Source organism: Eutrigla gurnardus (assembly GCF_963514095.1).
Source record: "Eutrigla gurnardus genome assembly, chromosome: 10".
NCBI lineage: Eukaryota > Metazoa > Chordata > Actinopteri > Perciformes > Triglidae > Eutrigla > Eutrigla gurnardus.
This window is the reverse complement of record NC_139924.1, coordinates 21,864,117-21,882,045: the sequence shown is the minus strand read 5'-3', so window position 1 is coordinate 21,882,045 and position 17,929 is coordinate 21,864,117. Positions and strand designations below refer to the sequence as shown.

Below are 17,929 nucleotides of genomic sequence, written 5' to 3'. Positions count from 1 at the left end.
TGCTGTATTTGACCAGTTGGGAGAGAGAATGTGTTGACAAGTCAGGATCTTAGTCCAGCGGTTCTGGGGGGGGATTTTTATCGGAGATAAAGACAAAAACGATACGGACCTCAATATTCCTATTATTTATAATTTGAACATTTCTGTCATCTTTGCTGAAAAAACACATTTTGAAACGACTAACGGTCATGTGGAATTGTTAACAAGTTGAATATTATACCCCGTGATTCACAACAATTGTCGGTCGACTCAAAAAAAGCAATGTGTTGGATTTAAGAAGTTATTTTTTATGTAAAAATGTTATGTAATACCCTAAGTAACTAAATACGGGTGGCAAATTAATATTTTTTTTTTTCTGAAAATAAGTGATTTTTTGTGAAATAAAAGTAGAAAGTAGCAGGAAATTGATATACTTAAATTTAAGTACTTGTAAAAGTGTGCTTGGATACAGTACTTTAGAATAAATGTACTTAGTCGTTTTACACCACAGAAGTCTTTTGTACATTAAATGCTTTTCTTATTTGCACATTTTCTCCCATTAATTATGAATTTGATTTGTATAAGTTTGGACCGTTGTCATAGCTGCACATACGGCTATTAAAACATTCTGGCCTCATACAAGAAACTGACGACTTAGAGCAGCGATGGCGGATGTGTGTTTACACCCAGGAAGCCTCCATTTGGCCCGAGAATGAACATACGGCGTATTCGCTGACTGTTTACCCTCGGGTAAAGCTTGTTGTTGTGTCATCTGACCAGCAGGGTGCAGCATTGAGCTTCACAGCAGCACATTGAGGAGGAAACTGAAGGTGGGAGAGCAGGAGTGTGATCCTTGCAGTCCTCTGTCTGCATGTTTGCGGTTGTATATGTGCTTGTGATCTCTGGAGTCAGACTCAGTCTCAGTCAGCCTGCATGTTAATGGTTGTATCTATTCTTCAATAATCCATCTAATTTTTGTTGCCATTTCACATTCAGTTTATATTTTGGGGGTTAACGTGTGTGTGTGTGTGTGTGTGTGTGTGTGTGTGTGTGTGTGTGTGTGTGTGTGTGTGTGTGTGTGTGTGTGTGTGTGTGTGTGTGTGTGTGTGTGTGTGTGTGTGTGTGTGTGTGTGTGTGTGTGTGTGTGTGTGTGTGTGTGTGTGTGTGTGTGTGTGTGGTGTAACAGATTCTGTTAAAGGAGCTGGGCTATGAGAACGGACATAAAAAATTCAGCCGACAAGGGATACTTGCCCTTCCTCTCACACACACACACACACACACACACACACACACACACACACACACACACACACACACACACAGTGTGCAGAAACGGAAGGTAACTCACAGTGATGCACCAAATCAAATCCAGTCGAGCCTTATTTACCCTTAAATGTGACTTAGTGATCTGATGGCGGTTGCCAAAGCACATTTGCATCAACCCCCCCCCCCCCCCCCCCCCCTTTCTCTACGTCTAGGTCTGTCAAACACTTTTTTGCAATCATTTGTCTAAAAAGACGAAACGTAAACGGACATGTTACTGTAACGTGAGAGAAACGAGAAGAAACATTCAGAGAAGGATGTGTATTTTTATCTCTATCTCAGTCTCTCTTTCTTTGTCTTTGTTGCTGTGAGAAATAAGAGGGAGGGGGGGCACCTATAGCTTGTGTGTGTGTGTGTGTGTGTGTGTGTGTGTGTGTGTGTGTGTGTGTGTGTGTGTGTGTGTGTGTGTGTGTGTGTGTGTGTGTGTGTGTGTGCGTACCGGGAGTACATGCGGGAGCCTGTGACATCAGCAAAGGGAGTGAATGACAGCAGCCTGGAGCCTGACTGGTTACACACACACACACACACACACACACACACAGCAGCTGTGTCCATGATGTGATGAAATATACACAACTATCTGTTTCCTTCCTCTTCCTCTGTTTCTTTGCCTCCGTCCACCTGCACTGCTATGCCATTTAATTGGTTCCAAGAGAGAGAGAGACACACACACACACACACACACACACACACACACGCACACACAGTATTTTGCTTCAACAGGTGTGATGTCAGCAGGCGCTCAGCATGGTGCCACATGTTGCTATGGTGACCGGCAGGCGCCTAGTGACCAGTTTTCTTTCTTTCTTCTTTTCTGGCCCTTCCCTTTTCCTTTACCCCCCCTTGTCTCCTTTCCTTTATTTTCATCTCCTCTCCTCTATTTTCATCTCCTCATCATCGTTTCTCTTTCTTCCACTCCTTCACATTGTTGTCACCCATCCTCCTGTCTGTCATCCTCCACTCACCCAGCCACTCGTGTAACAAGCTGTATGAAATGGCAGAGCAGTAAAGTCACTGGCAGGATGTTCAGGTGGGGAAGGGACACGTTTGTCACGGGCACACACACACACACATGTGCAGGCGTGCACGTTCTTGCTGACTCCCTGCTTCCTGCATGGGGTGCAGGCTTGTGTGTTTTGTTCACAACTGTGTGCGCTTGTATGTCCCAGCCGTCTAATCCCTTCTGACATGTTGTCACAGCCGTTTAGCGAGGATTAGAAAAACACGTCATTAGAATTAACATTTTGAATTACCTTTATTGGACTGTGAAACCAAAGTAAACAGGAATTATACGTGATCCAGCAGAAATTAAAGGAGAATTAAGTGATTTAAAGGATAAAAGATGGAAGGAGAACCGTGTTTTCTCCATTCTCTCGGACCGTCTTAATGATGTTTAACCGTTTCCACTCCACCTCTCTGGTATACGTCGTCTAAAAGCTGGGAACCTGAAGATGAATTTGAGATACATATGAGGGCTTAGCACAATGTGATGGAAGAATAAGATTGCCATTCCGATACTCAATTATGTCTTAAATGTTGTTGCAGGAATTGTTGGGTTGATACCATTTGTAGCACAGATTTGGCACTAAGATTTTAAAAAAAAATGTACCACTGGAGAATTGTTAAAAATGATCAAAAATGCCTCCAAAATACAACATTACATCTCCAAAACCTTGAGGAACACCTTAAAGAATCCATACTGTGACTTAGTATCTAAAACTTTAGAAATGTGGAGCTACCTGAGTGTTTTTCAGTGATTGAATGGCGATCATGTCTGTTCTGGAACCTGCTCAGAAATCCCCTCATGCAATTCCTATTTTTAGAAAGGGCGGAAATAACGCGTTTAGACTGTAGTAAACACAACTGCATGGTTTTTGCTCCAAACTGCCTGAGATTAGCATAAAGTGGCCATGCCAGGTTTTCCTACCTCACCGACATTCAGCCTAAAGACACGTCGATGTGGTGGAAAACAGCCAGCCGTGCTGCTTAATCCTCCTGTTGCACATGCCGTTACTATGCAACCAAAACCTGCGATGATGATGATGAAGGGCAGTAGTTTAGCAGTAAGCCTCATTGAATGAATCAAAGTCAAAACAATTTGGATTTCTCTGCGTCACTTTGGCTGATGTTTCAGCCGGATGTCGTGAAGTCATCGGATAGAAATATATAAATAAATAGAACCGTAAAGCTCTGGGTGGCCCTGCTTTAACATGCCATGTTTTACCTTAAACTGATATTTACTTAAATATCCGCCAGCTGTGATTGGTTGTTCCTCATCACGTGACATGTGGTGCGCATTGCAGCATCCAAAAAGTGAAACTATTTTTATCCCGAGGAGGAGGTGCTGGGGAATTCTGGCGTGGGGAACCCTCGTGTGGTGCGCGCCCCCATCCCTCTCGTTTTTATGTCATCTGGCATAAAAAATGCATTTTTTTTTTTGGCTCCATTAATGAAACGCCATTAATTAAACTGGCAACGTCACCCTGGAGTTCCAGAACTTAAAGGCATGATTCTTCCACTTGTACTTAAAGTTGCGCGCCACCCATCGACATCATAATGAAATCTCATTCCACACTGAGAGCTTTTGGCTCTTTTGTATTTTCTCCCCGTGGCTTGAAACATTTAAAGTTTATGCTTTTCAGCTACAATCAAAGTCATGGAGCAAAGACTGCATGATTGGGGTATTGTTTATGACGCCCTTCAGCATGGGGGCATTTACCAAATCAACAAGTGGAGTGAAACCTGGCGACGCACGCATTTATATACATGAGCCTGTGTGTGTGTGTGTGTGTGTGTGTCACACTAGGTCTGTTCAGACGTCATTCACATGCAGCTACCAGCCAAGTCCAGGAAGTAACACTACTGACACACACACACACACACACACACACACACACTGTGTTAAAGTGTTGTGTGTGTGTGTGTGCATGTGTGAAAGAGAGAGCAAGGGAACTTTCACTTTAATATATCAAGTAACCAAGGAGACTTGGGCCACTGATCAATATTTGATTCAGTGCCACTTGAACTGTGTGTGTGTGTGTGTGTGTGTGTGTGTGTGTGTGTGTGTGTGTGTGTGTGTGTGTGTGTGTGTGTGTGTGATGCTTTTACTACAGAGGTTGTGGCGCTGGTCCAATGTGTGTGTCAGCACAGAGAGAAGGTTCATTAGCCGCAGTGTGAGCTTACACTGATTATGTCATCTTTGGGACAGCTGGGTGAGCCGAGATGGCACCTCCATGACATCATTTAGAATATGCACACACCTGTCACAAGATGACAGATGTCTAAATGAGGGTTCCTATGGTGATTCCAACGTATAGTCGGAGCCGCAGCACTGCCGAACAGCGAGCTTCACTCCAATCAGCCGGTGCTGGATAGACTCTGGTTGAAGGCTGCTTTTGTCTCCTCTGTCATTGTTTCTTCACACAGGACAGACACTGATTGTCTTTTTAAATGTTTTTAAATGCTTTCTTGACTTTTAATTGAATCAACCAACCAATCAGCTTCTCTGAGCTACGGGGCTCCAGGATGAAAAACATTACACGGGAATTAAGTGGAATCAACTGATCGTTTCACTTGCTTTTCATTCACTTTGCATAAATATATAAATGTAATTAATTTCAAGTTAATTCACCGCAACATTTCTAGTGATTTTAAATTTTAAATTATTTTTTAAATTAGAATAAAATGAAGTGCTGAAAACTCTTGTTTTTCAAGTTTTTGAGCACATATGATGAGCATATTGGCAGACTTCCCAGCATGCATTGTTTAAGTGTCAACATTCCACAGAGAGTCCTGTTTATTATAGTTTTCAAGCAAACAATGGGAACTTGCTGTGTGTTTTATAGGGTGGGTAATGCATTTTAGATACGTTTTTGTTACATTTTTTTAAATTGTCCTTGCGTGCCAACAGTATATAAATAAATCAAGCCATGACAAAAAAAAAAAAAAACTGTAATAAATCCATGATCACATGTTGGTGACTGTAACCAAAAAATGATTTTGTGCAAGTTAATCCACATGTGATGACAGTGGGATTGTTGCCAGCACTGGCAATCAAATGATATCAAACCCCAACCACACATTTTGAATGATGCACGTTTCATAGTATGCAATAATATTTAAATATTTACTTTAAAGCCCCTGGAAATATAATATAAAGTGAACCATCACCACTGAAACTGGTAGCAAATAATACTATTACATTTATTTGCTTTCCATCAAAGTGCTGAAAAACAGTTCAATAAGAATAAAAACAGTGAAAACAAATGAAGTAAAACCCAGCCACACAAATCAGGATAGCAGTAAACAAGTGGATCTTTAGCTTGGCTTTAAAATACATTCACAGAGCATGCCTGCCTGTTGAATGGCCGCTTAGATCTCCAATGTGTTCATGAAGCCAATGTCTAAGCTAAATGTCTAAACTGATCAGTAGAGTCGGTATACACAGAGTGTAGTGTCACTTACAAAAAAAAGCTTTTCTGGGAACATTAGTAAGCTTCCTTGTGACCTCTCGTCCAGACGTACCTGTCTTCTCTTGACGGTGAGGAAAGAAGTGGCGGTCCAACTTATTCCAGCCGCAGCGATGTCACTGAGGGACTCGCACGCTTTCCAAAGTCATCAAGTGTGTAAATCAGCTGGGAGCCCTTTTAAAGAGTAACGCTTTCTCTTTGACTGCTAGGTTCGCAAAAAGTTGTGAGTGTGAGTTGTTCTTCCAGTAAAGCAATAATCCGATGAAGATGGGAAAATAAATGTAATGAAAAATCTATGCACATCTATTCAAATATGGAATTCTAATTAGAAAACGAAGAGATTCTCATCCCTCACGGTTGTTGAGATCGCACCCCGTTTCTGTATCGAGTGCAAACGGTGAAGCAGTGCAAACAGATTTATTTCTTAATTAACTACAGCTTCAGGTGAATTCGACCGCGGAGGTGCCACAGTTTAATAAATCAATACGCTGTGTGCGTTTGGTTGACGGGCTTTACTGCAGCTGTGACCGCGCCAGCCCAAAGTTTTATTAGCGCCATCATTAATTTTTACGTGTTTGGATTGTGGTATCAATCTGTGGCTTTTATAGCCGGCTTATTGTTAAATCGATGATTATTATACACAAAAAGCCCACAGTTGGCGTCCAACTTTCTTGCTAACCTTGCAGCTTTTTTTTTTGTTTCTGTGTTTCGATCTGACCTGATCTTCTCCGCTGATCTCTCCACCCACTCTCATCACCGTGTCTTCTATCTCTAATCTCCTTTTATTCCTATTCTTCTTTCTTCTCCTTTTCCTCCCTTTGTTATCTCCTTTCCTACCCCCCCCCCCCCCCCCCCCCCACACTCCAATGGCCTCTCTCCTCTCTCTTCTCCTCTCATTCTTTCTTTCCACTCCGCTTTTTCACTTCCGTCTCTTTCTGCAATCCATCACCTCCTCCTCCTCTCCTCCACCGGGTATAATCTGAAGTGTGTGTGTGTGTGTGTGTGTGTGTGTGTGTGTGTGTGTGTTGGTTATCCCTCTGTCTCCATCCATCTGAGCCCCGTGTTCTGAGTTATTACTCTCTAATCATCAGTGAGCCCAGAGCCATACACACACACACACACACACACACACACACATTTCTCCATACTTCGCAGGTGTGTATCCCGAACTGGATGAGATTCTAAAACGTTTTTTCATCATCTCAAAAAAAAAAACTTTCAACAATGTCTTGGCTTTGTTTGTCACCTCATGTGACTGATGTTCATGCATTTGACTGAAGGAATTTAACGTCCTGATCAATACCAACCTGAATGGACTCTAATCAGGGCCCAAGCCAGGCCACGTCAGGCCACGAAGGCCCTATTGTAATGCTGCTGATTATGATTATTTGTAAAATAATGGTCCTTTTTGGAGGCCTTATCATATCTGGCGAAATAGTTGAGTATTTTAGGTTCCACAAAAAAGTGTCTCGCTAGCGCCAACTAGCGCCTTTTAGGCCATGCCCCTCACACCGTAACTCCTCGTAATTGACACGACATTCGGCACACATATTTCTTCACGGGCCGACATTGTCGGTGGCTTGGGCCTTGACCAGTTCTCTTAGTTGGACTGGTTGAACTCTTTGTCTGGAAACTCAAGTTGAAGCGAGGAGACCTCTGGAGACGGTAGATATCTCATGCAGAAACATTTATTGGTGCCCGACGATCATCGTGAGAATCAAGGTTTGAGCCGTTATGAGATGAACAGTGCAGTGCCAACCCCGAGTCTGACCTCTGTCCTAATGGAAAGGCTATAGGAACGGCCAGTTATCTTGAGGATGCTGCAGAGGCGTCGAGGTTGAAGGCAAGAACTTTGTGTTCAGCTTAAGAGACACAATAGTGTCTTGTTTAGCCTGGATCCTTGGCCTTGCATCGCCTGGAGAAGCAGACACTTCATAACTCCGTATAAAGGGGAACCATCTCATCAGATGACATGTATTAATCTTACACTAATGGAATCAGGTAAAAAGAAAATTCCCTCACAGTAACATGTTTCCCCATGATCTTTCAGAGGCATATTTTTCTTTTTCATAATAAAAAATACATGATGAAGGATGAATAATAATAATAAAAAAAAAAGGCTGGACACAGCTGCTAATGTTTGCGTCTTGTTAGAACAGATAGTCTTGCCCTTTTGCGTTCGGTTCTCCCAAACTCCTCAGCGATGAAGTATTGCTCTTATTAGAGCCATTTCAGCATGTGTAATAATTCGAAGCCTTGCCGGGCCCGGTCACAGTTGTGAAGCTCTGATTGTGAAATCGCTGTTGGGGCGTGATTCAACCGACAGTCAATTTCAGAAATAAATATTACCTGGTGGCAGCTCTCATCCATTAATACAATATTGGTGTGTGTTCTGCTCTGTGATCATGTCATAAAGTCAGCCGCGTGAGCGCTAAATCATTCATTACCCACACCCGTTATTAAACTGCCTGTCTTTTATTTCCTCTTCAGCCTCTGTATTTCCTTCTTTTCCATCTTACCCCCCTCCTCCTCCTCCTCCTCGTCTCCGTCTCACCAGCATTCTTCCAACACCCATCCCTCTCCGGGTCGGGTGGGTTTTGCATTCTCCATCATTCCTCCGTCCGTCGTAGCCTTCTCTCCTCCGCTGCTCGTTCATCCGTCGTGCTGCTGACTCGGCGAAGGGCCGACATCAATCACAAAGTAATAATGTTATGTAGAAAAATGGATAAAGAGAGAGATTTTTCTTTCCTTGTTTACACGTCCAACGGACGGAAACTTGTTTATAATGAAGGATCGTGTGTGAATGTTTATCCACTATTATATGAATACACACACACAGAGATGGGGACACTCCTTGTGTTTAACTATGTGATGTGGTCTATTTGTCCTCCAGGGTCAGGGTACCCGTATGTTCTGCAAGCTCCAGCCCGGGACTTTATCTCTGGTAAACAAGCAAACAAATATAAAAACATCTGTATCATGTCCTAGTCTGCCCCCCCTTCAACTACCAACTAGCCCCCGATGCTCACAACTGTGCTCCAGCTAATCCTGCCGCATTGCTTTTGCATCATTAATATTTGATAAGTGCTCACTACGTGTTTTGCGACGTATTAATGCCGCCTTCAGTTAAAAGATCACAAGGTCGGTCTCTGCAGATTCCAACCGTGTGTGTGTGTGTGTGTGTGTGTGTGTGCAGTTTGCAAAGTGGGGACCCACCCCCACACTAACCTTGTGGCTTCATATTAATCAACAGCCAATGTGAAAAAAAAATACTCTGTGTGCATAATATTCTCATTCGACTGTGTGTCTCCGCTCCAGAAAGACGTAGCTCTTCCAGCCTGGCCTTATTACAGCTAGCCCCGAGCCCTAATGGAAAGTAATAAAGAGCTCTGAACGTCTTAGTCCAGTTGTGTGTGTGTGTGTGTGTGTGTGTGTGTGTGTGTGTGTGTGTGTGTGTGTGTGTGTGTGTGTGTGTGTGTGTGTGTGTGTGTGTGTGTGTGTGTGTGTGTGTGTGATAGGGGAGATGAATGGTTCTGATTAGGCAGTGCAAGCTGCGGACAAGCCTGATGATCAATGTCCCCTCCATCAACACACATGCATGCAACTGTGACTGGGTGCAGTGTCTGCAACTTTCTAATACTTTTTGTTCCTCCCAAGATTGATGATGTGTTTGCTTCATTTCTTCGCTTCCATATGTATGAATGCATACACACACCTTATATATACCATATATACTGTATATGTGTGTGTGTATATATGTGTGTGTGTGCCTTGCTGTCAGTTTTAAAGAATAGCAAATGCGTGTGCGATGGAAATGCTCTGAAATTGGTTACGCCGGGGTGTAAAAGTGTAAATCAGCTTACTTGTGTGTCTGCAGAGCACTGCAGAGCGGAAGCGCTGACTCGGCAACGGCAGAGAGAGGTTGGAGGGTGGGGGAGGGGCTGGACCGGACGACATAAAAGAGAAAGAGAGAAATGAACAGATGCAGAGCGAGAACGGAAGGATGATTTAAACGGGGAAGTTGGTGTGGGAGACGGGCCGGGGGTGGGGAGAGAGCAAAAAAAAAAAAAAAAAGAAAGGAGGGAGAGAGAGAGAGGGAGAAAAGGGAGGGATGGAGGGGGAGTTGATTGCGGAGGTCTGGGGATTGGGTGGATAAAAATCAATTCGGATGGAATGAGAGAGGGAGATGAGGGAGAGGAAGAGAGAGGCAGTTCAGAGAGTTGGCAGCAGGTCCCTTGGCTTTTGGTTCACCAGGCTTTCATCCAGGAAATGAAACGACTTACCTCTCCCCTGTGTAAACACACACGCACGCCAACACAAAGAGATTTAAACCACGCACATACACATACACACACACACACACTCACACACACACACACACACACTCACCCACGGCCGCGTTGATGGACTTTTACCGTCATCGTCGCCGCCACCATCTGCCTGTCTTGACTCTACATGTGCGCCCGTGCCTCTGCATTGTTCGCGCCGCCACTGGAGAAATCACGCCGTCGCAGCCTCGCTGTCGACGCGGAGCTCATTCCGTTCATCAGCGTTGTCATCTTCGCCGCTGTTGGACTGTTGCTTAATTGAGAAACAAAAACGTTTGGTTCATAAAAATGTGTAATGTCGAGTAAACGCGTCTCGTTTGTTTTGGATAGGAATGATTAAAAACAAAAAAAGAAGTCCTTTCACATATTAGAGCTGAGCTTTAAAATCACTTTGTTTACTAAACCCGTCGGAGGCCAACTTGTTAGGTAGGTGAAGGTAGATATCCACACACTCCTGTCACGGCAGACGGAAGCTGATCACAAGGTTGCGTCGAGGCAACCACTACTAGCCAATCAGAGCACAGCGCTGTGTTAACCTTTCGTCATGTGGAGGTGGGTGTGATTTATTTGAATTCAAAGCGGGTTGAAAAAAATGCTCAAGGCTTCCAGGTTGGGAGGTTGCCACGACGGCGACTTATAGGATGCGTTGGCTGGCTCTGATGAGACGGAGGGGCGGGCTGACCTCACGGCCGGAAAGACCCTTAACGTCATTATTAAAGTTGATGTTGAGGCCGTGGTGTGTGTGTTGTGTTCAAGATGATAAGCTGTATTGATCAAAGAGTTCAGTGAACAAAAAAATCTAAATGTAATGATGTCACACATCAATAAACCACCAAAGTGAGTAAATAAAAGCATCGTCCGACCCCAGACCTTCGCTTCAGATGCTCGGCAGTTTAACGCCCCCGCTCGCCAAGAGTTCTGACTCAAAACAGAAAACCAATTCGCTTGTCTCGGTAATATTCCAATCCATGCAACATTTATAACGAGTCCGCTTGATAACTTTGCTCTGCTTTTAAATGCAGATAAACATCCCGGCTGAGCTTTTTGGGGTTTTGGTGTTATTCCCTCGAGAAACGTTAACGTACATCGCACACTCTTTGGAAGCGATTAAAGAGGGATAGAAGCTGCTTTTGCATAATAACCGTGCTGTTTGTGCCGGCCTGTGTGTGTGTGTGTGTGTGTGTGTGTGTGTGTGTGTGTGTGTGTGTACCATTACACCTCATTAAGCAGACATTGTACTGCAGCCATAAGACGGGTGTCGCCGCCGCTCAACGTGCAAACGGAGTGATTGAGTGCGAGACGAGGCGCTTTGCCCGCTCGCCCGGGACCGACGCCGACGCTGTTACAGTGCATTTACATAAACATCACCGCCTTTTACATCTCATTAGCATAGACAACACATTAACACGGGGGAAGGAGCGGAGGAGGGGGAAATTAATGAATGAGGAGCGAGGAGGAGACGCCACGGTTACCGTGTGCTGGGGAGCGGAGATGGCCATATTAAGTACCAGAGGAAACGGTTTACAGATGCATTGTTGGTTTTATTACGCCGATGTTTCTGCTCTCTCTTACGGGGCCAATTTGTCTTGTTAGTTTTTAGCCTTTTTCTTCTTCCACTTAACTCCTGTGCAGCCTTCTTTTTCTCATTTTCCCTTTTATCTGCACAAACGGCCCTTTTTCCCAAATCAGTTATTTTCAGTGGGATCGTGGTGAGGAGCTGAATCGCTCAGAGCTCACTTGCGTGCATCAACTTCGGTGAACTTTAACACCAGTTAGCGCCGGCGTGTTTGTAGTTACCGTAGCAGCTCGCCAACTATCTCCACAAGCAGTTCTTGTTTGACTTTTTCACACGTATATACTGTATATATATATATATATATATATATATATATATATATATATATATATATATATATATATACTGTACGCTACTGTATCTCATCCTTCTATCCTTCAAGTTTCTATTTTAAAAAGCAGAAGAGCTGAATGGTCAGGTTTGTCTATCTGTATTAATTCTAATCTAATTAAGACGCTGGTTTCAAACCCAGCCAGGCATTTCTAATTGAATCTCTCGCTTATGCATGAAGCCAAATAATAAATGTGGGAGCACATACACACGTATTGGGGATCGGCCTCATTGGCATGACTGTGCAGAATGGAGGCATTAATGGTAGGCTCTTTTACCCTTTACACTCACACATAGCTGTCACCTTGCATAACAAATGAGGGGCTGATTTGAATAATTGGGTTTTATGTGGGAGCGGTCGCACGGAATCTGTGTGTGTGTGTGTGTGTGTGTGTGTGTGTGTGTGTGTGTGTGTGTGTGTGTGTGTGTGTGTGTGTGTGTGTGTGTGTGTGTGTGTGTGTGTGTGTGTGTGTTCACTCTGCCTACGTGCTGCCCTCATTTTCAGCATAATCACACCGGAGTTAAACCAACTTGTTGGTTTTCTGACATGCTGTTCTTTTTATTACAAACGACTCCTTGACTTTAGGTTCTTCTACTTCTGGGATGATGGATATGGTTCGGCTCGGTGTGTATAAATGATGAATTTTGCCCCGAGACGCCTTGTTCTTACTGCGATATGTCAAAATGTCTTTCTTGATCAGGGTCTATTCTTGTTAGTAATGTGAGCAAGTATACAGACATATACAGTACAATTGGCTGTTTCGGCAATAATGGCAGTCTTTGGCTGCCATCAGTTAGCGTGCTATCTGTACACCAACATGGAAACCAGCTGCAGTTTGGGCAGAGAAGTACAAAGAAATCATGTCTGCACACACACATGCTCCCGGACACAAACACACACTAACACTCATTTACATTGACTAGTGTCTGGATGACAGAAGGGGTCCAAGAACACAGACGGCCCGTGGGTGAGATGACGCACAAGCTCACGCACACACACACACACACACACACACTTGCTCGAACACAATCTAAATATACGTAACCTGTTTGTCAGACTTGTCACATAACTGTCTGTCGAGCGATAGAAAATGTATGTGTGTATGTGATTATCACAGCTTTTGCCTGGGTGTGTGTGTGTGTGTGTGTTTGTGTGTGTGTGTGAGCTCCTGGAGGTGTTGATTGGGGAATGTGTACATGCAAGTGTATGCATATCTCTCTCTCTCTCTCTCTCTCTCTCTCTCTCTCTCTCTCTCTCTCTCTCCTGTCTGTCACTCAAACTGAGGTGTCAGTCTTGCCTCCGTTTTTTAAAAACGTCTGGTTTAATGGTTAAGGTTTAATGTTTTTTTTAATTATTATTCTTGCCCCTAAAACATTAAATGTAATCCCTGAAACAGATAGATATTAATACATTTTTATGATCATCTCTGTTGAATACATACTTTAAAATGCTTGACAATGCAGGCCTTCTCGGGCAGTAGTCGATTCACATGCTGAAAGTGGTTCTATTTATTTTCCATACTTGATCTGACTATTGGAAATGGCTGTTGGTCGGCATGTAAATCTATAGACCAGCGAACAATTGCATTTTCCCAGATGCCGCATATCATAGTGTTGTGATCCCTTTAATTTCTGACATCATAGGCTTGAATCTGTAGCGTTATATGAACTCACTGTCATTCAGCGTTTGGAGAATATTTCTTATTTTCCAACATTTTCTTCTCCACTTAAGAATGTTATAAAAGCTCTCCTCCCTTCTCCGAACAGCTCCACCTCTGGAGCTCACCCACGGGCTAAGATGCTTTTTGAATAAACTAGTTCTCCCTGTGTTTTTGGCTTTTTAAGGAAAGGATCGGTATAGTGTGGAATTGAGGAAAAACAGTATAATATGGCACCTTTAAACGCACACTTCTTCTTTTCTGGAGGCGTGTGAGTGTGTGTGTGTGTGTGTGTGTGTGTGTGTGTGTGTGTGTGTGTGTGTGTTGTCAGTGTGAGGGGCACCCCACTGCTCTCAAGTGTTGTTTCACTGCAGAGGAAAAAGAGGAAATGAGGACAGGCTTGAAGGAGAGGTTGTGTGTGTGTGTGTGTGTGTGTGTGTGTGTGTGTGTGTGTGTGTGTGTGTGTGTGTGTGTGTGTGTGTGTGTGTGTGTGTGTGTGTGTGTGTGTGTGTGTGTGTGTGTGTGTGTGTGTGTGTGTGTGTGTGTGTGTGTGTGTGTGTGTGTGTGTGTGTGTGTGTGTGCCCCACTCGTTTTAGTTTCCACAATTAGACCCAATGTGTGTCTGTGTGTGCTCATCAAGGACTGTTATGCAGAGTGTTGGCTGTCTCTTTAATAGACGTTCAGTGTAGCAGACCAGTGCGGTCCCTTTTATCTTCAGCGTCTCGCCGCAATACATCGCGGGTCATATATTCTTCACACAAGGTGATGACACAGTCTGTCAATTTCTGTCCCAACATTGCGCCGCGTCATTACTTCTGCTGGACGTACTTGGCACTGCTGAGAGTAACAAACTTCTTCTTTCTGACATCATATAACTTTTTTGGCATTTGGCTTCTACATCAATAATAGCTGGCATCCCATCCCGACTTTAATCTTTACTTTTTTTGATGAATACCAACGGAAATGCATTTGTTTAATGAATAAATCAAATTATTTCTAAAGAGCAGCGTCAGCTATATTACAAAAACATATTCAGTCAGAGTCAGTTAGTTCTAAGGACATCCATCCAGGTTTTGGTCTTATTTGTCCGTAGTGAATAGTTTGTGACACTTGTACAATGTATTGAAAATCAGTTTGTTTTTCTTCAATAACCAGTTACTCCTTGCAACCTTTGTTTTACTCAAGAACTAGTTGGAACGTTAAACCGTTGGTGAAATAATGCTTTTAAATGTTCTTTTTTGTAATATCTGCATAGCTATATACCACTAAAGGTAAGTGAGGGAATTAAGAATACTGTTATATTTTTATTTTTTGTAATTTTGGGGAATTGAGGGATTTAATTACGGCTGCCTACATGAATCCAAAACGTGTGTTTTCCAGGTCTCATAGTTCGCTGTAATTCCCTAGAAAGGAAGTTATATGGGACTGTAATTCACAGTCAGCGGTTCACAGAAAGGAAAATGTAACATACTGTAGTACTAATTACATGCAGAAGTGTTTAATTGGTACACCAGGTCAGCTGAACATGCAAAGTACCATTTGCACTGTCCAAACCTCCGTGAGAAATCTCCTGGGTAATGTAGTTGTAATATCTCTCTGTAGTGTTTTTGTAGTCCTAACATGTTATGTTGTGTTCCTGACATCCCTCTAGTCTGCACGGTTCGCTGTCAGAAGTTCCTGATCTCGCGGGTCGGGGAGGACTGGATCTTCCTCATCCTGCTGGGACTCCTCATGGCTCTGGTCAGCTGGGTGGTGGACTTCTGCATCGCCATCTGTCTACAAGGTGAGGCACGGATGGAAGGAGGGAGGGAGGGAGGGAGGCATGAATGGATGGAGGGAGGGAGGGAGGGATTGGATTTTTCTACATTGGGGCATGTAGTAAAGGATGAATTGTTAGAAACAGGGAGGAGCGGAGTTATTTATCATAGATAACATATGGATCCAGACAGGGAAGAAGGAGACGTACAACCAATAATGTAGTCATCGACGCCAATGCCAGTGAAACTCCATGACTCCTGATTCCTGTTGCTCTTTTAAAAAAACCCAAACAATCCCAACACTCATTACACTGTAACTTACTCCATTTGTTATTCATCCCTGATGATCCACCTGAAGATTTTCAAAATTACATTTTAAAAGACTACATTTGAAAAATGGTCTGCCCTCTTGATTTAGCTCTTAAAGTGCATCAAATTGATGCATTTATTTTTAAAATGTACAAAATGTATGGGGGGGAAATTCCTGTATTTTTTGTTATTGTAATATATATCGCAGGGAAATAATATGGCAACATCATCAACATGTCTGTGCTCACTGGCAGGATGGGATACCGTTAGTCCCGAGCCTTTATCCCCTGAACTCTAAGTGCCTGAACATCAAATCGGCTCTTTCAAAATGCCTTTACTGTTATTATAGCCTCTCCACAGAAGCCATTTAAAATATATAAGGCATACATATACAATTTACAATTTTGCAACACACGGTTTATTACAAATATGTAACAAAAAACATCTTTGGCGTCGGGGGAGCCTTCAGTTCTGAATGTGTTAACTGCGTGGACCCGGTTACCCCGGTTTAGTTCTGTACAAATCTGTCAATGCCTGTTTTGACTTATGATGTCAGTAGAATTAACGGTGCTGCAGCTCTCCGGAATTTATTTCTTTTCGATGGAGAAATGTCTGAGCCATCTGACATTCTTTATTGCAGTGAGTTCCGGAAATTAATATCTGGGGTCACCGGTATATCATTGCAATTCAGTAGGATATTCTTTGAATGATCTCCGCCCAACAGGAGCTCATAAATAGAGAGAAATTGCATTCAGGATTGAGCCCTTGGGACAACCATTGGGAATTCATGCAGGAGATATCAATTTGTTGCCTATGGTGACTGAAAAGCTTCTTAAAGGGGTAGAAGCGAGGGGGAATAGTAGGCACAAAGAACAGAGAGAGGTGTGTTTAAATAGGAAGCTGTGGATGTCAATGGTTCACCTTTCATTAGTTAAACACAGAGGACATTTTTAACCTTTTACAGTCCATTTATTAAGCTGGTCAGACAGGACACCTAATCACCTGATCAGCTCTTCCCACAGCCTTTAGAGCGATCACCGATCAAAGTGTTTAGTTTCGGCAGAGGAAGCTAGACGTCTTTAAATGACTGAAGGAAGTTGTAGAGGCGGATCTGAAACCTTGGGGGACCAGCTCTGATTCAAATGGATTTCTCAGTGTGTGTGTGTGTGTGTTTTAATTGGATACAGAACAGGACTAACCACCTGTCCTGAGAAGACACACACACGTACACACAAAATAACTTACATTGTTATTCTCTTTTAATGGCGTACATGACAACTCTCCTGGATGTCCGTTTAGCCCTGTGTGTGTGTGTTTCTTACTGTGTGTCCACAGCACAGAAGTGGATGTACGGTGGTCTGGACAGTAATGTGTTCCTGCAGTATCTGGCCTGGGTCACCTACCCTGTAGTCCTCATCACCTTCTCTGCTGGCTTCACCCAGATTCTTGCCCCCCAGGCTGTTGGTAAGACAAACAGACAACACATGAACACCAGATACACCTGATAAGGGACAATAATATCACATTATAGGTGTTAAAGTAAGTTGAATATTGCATATGACATAAATGCTGCTAAAGCTGTTCTGTTGTTGCTCTTTATCCTCTGAAATCTATAAAGTGAAGCAGCTAAACGGTACTTGCTACAGAACAGTGTTACTCTACTGCGACGCTGTAAATTCTCTGCATCTCTTCAGGCTTTCCCCCCGAAGGCTGTGCTTCCTCCCCAGGGGGGGCTCCTCTACTTCAGTATCAGACAAGGGAAAGGGGAGGAATCCTCCACGGGTTGTGCGCACAATTCAAAGCTGTAGTATACTCTGAAATCCAGGTTAGGTGTTCCTAGAGTCAGTGCGGCACACGAAGCAGAGACTTAACTGCCACTCTAAGTGAGAACTCTGGAGACCCTTGTTTTCCCTTTTCACTCCTCACCTCGCCGCTCCACTGTTGTAACTGTGTTGTAGGTTGGACTAGGGGTGGAAGACATTATCTTTTTACAATGGTATGATGTCAGAAGTCACAGAGACCGTGATGAATGCAAATGCAGATACGACTGTTCTGATTGGATGAGAACAAGTTGACCTTTTCACTCCGATCGTATACATACGGTGGTGTGTTCGTTATAGTTTAAATTAAATTAGATTAAAAAAATCTTGCTTACAGTATTGCAATATTTTGCAATTAGTGATTAAATGTAGTATTGTTA

At 43.3% G+C, this 17,929-nt stretch overlaps 1 protein-coding gene across 4 annotated transcripts in view; it reads left to right on the top strand.

Moving 5' to 3' along the window:
- The window catches only part of LOC311020148 (chloride channel protein 2-like), a 118,331-nt gene that overhangs the window by 43,538 nt on the left and 56,864 nt on the right, over positions 1-17,929 (top strand). For 2 of the 4 annotated variants that reach the window (XM_084020021.1, XM_084020019.1), the window contains exons 3-5: positions 8,665-8,715; positions 15,315-15,446; positions 17,065-17,193. In XM_084020021.1, the coding sequence (XP_083876147.1) occupies positions 8,665-8,715; positions 15,315-15,446; positions 17,065-17,193 (312 nt within the window). The remainder of the gene's footprint in view (positions 1-8,664; positions 8,716-15,314; positions 15,447-17,064; positions 17,194-17,929) is intronic. The other 2 variants (XM_084020022.1, XM_084020020.1) reach the window with 1 other exon arrangement.